This window comes from Morone saxatilis, unplaced genomic scaffold (genome assembly GCF_004916995.1).
Source record: "Morone saxatilis isolate NCDOM2014 unplaced genomic scaffold, NCSU_SB_2.0 Contig21, whole genome shotgun sequence".
Taxonomy (NCBI): Eukaryota; Metazoa; Chordata; class Actinopteri; family Moronidae; genus Morone; species Morone saxatilis.
Window position 1 is genome coordinate 2549697 of NW_023339774.1, and position 957 is coordinate 2550653.

General features: G+C 49.2%; 1 protein-coding gene across 1 annotated transcript in view; it reads left to right on the forward strand.

Moving 5' to 3' along the window:
- The window catches only part of LOC118332694, a gene marked incomplete at its 3' end in the record, with an annotated part of 4737 nt that extends 3780 nt beyond the window's left edge, over nucleotides 1–957 (forward strand). The window contains 1 exon segment of the mRNA XM_035668092.1: nucleotides 148–957. Within this exon segment, the coding sequence (XP_035523985.1) occupies nucleotides 148–601 (454 nt within the window).

A 957-nucleotide genomic window follows, 5' to 3' on the forward strand; every position in this document is an offset into this window, starting at 1 on the left:
TTCATGGTCCCCAGAATGAATTTGATGACTTCCACACATTTCCTCTAGCAACGTTAACTTTTTTTACTTAAGTAATTTGTATAATACAATAACAAATTGTTCATCTGCCCCATGATTCAGATCCACTAAAATCTTCTTCTCTTTCAGGTATGGAGTTGAAAAGGCTGGTTTGACCTTCGACATAAACGCCAGGTCAACATGCGGCCACACGCCTCTCCACATTGCCGCCATCCATGGCCACAAGAGCATAATGCGGTTGCTGGTAAGCAAGTTCAATGCCGATGTGAAGCTGAGGGACACGGCGGGAAAAAAGCCCTGGCAGTACCTGAGCCAGGCCGCGCCGTCTGAAGTCTTCCAGCTGCTGGGGGCTCCTTTGCGGGCTGCTGGGAGAGGAGAGGGAGGAGTCGAGGGAGTAGACTCCAGCTGGAAACCAGAACAGCAGCAACGGCGCCGGCGCCGGCATCACTTTTCTACGGCTTCCTCGGGGCAGAGGCCGCTGACCAGCACGACGAAGGTCAAAAGGTCAACGTCGATCGCTGCGTTCCTCAAACACAAATCTCTGCATCGGTTTCACGAACATCAGTCTGACTCCTCCGTTTAAAGCCTCACTGATGGATTCAGTTGGATTTGTGTGGAGGATTCTGAAACCTGATGGTTTACTCTCCACTCGACTGAACAACTGTTTGCTGACTGGCTTATACACACTGACCGGTAACTCACTGATTGGGCAGTTTTGAAGAACGTCATCCTGCATCATCCGACGTGGGGAAAATTCTGGTAATTGACAGCTGATCATTGCTGCACTTCAGTGCTTCTCATAATAACTTATGAGGAGCATTATTAGTATCGACCGCATGTTATGAAACAGGTAGAGAGGATGAGCAGCAGTATTACAGTGGGCGCATGTTTACTCACCCAGACTTAATGAACTGCCGCTACTCATGCGCATGTGTGTCA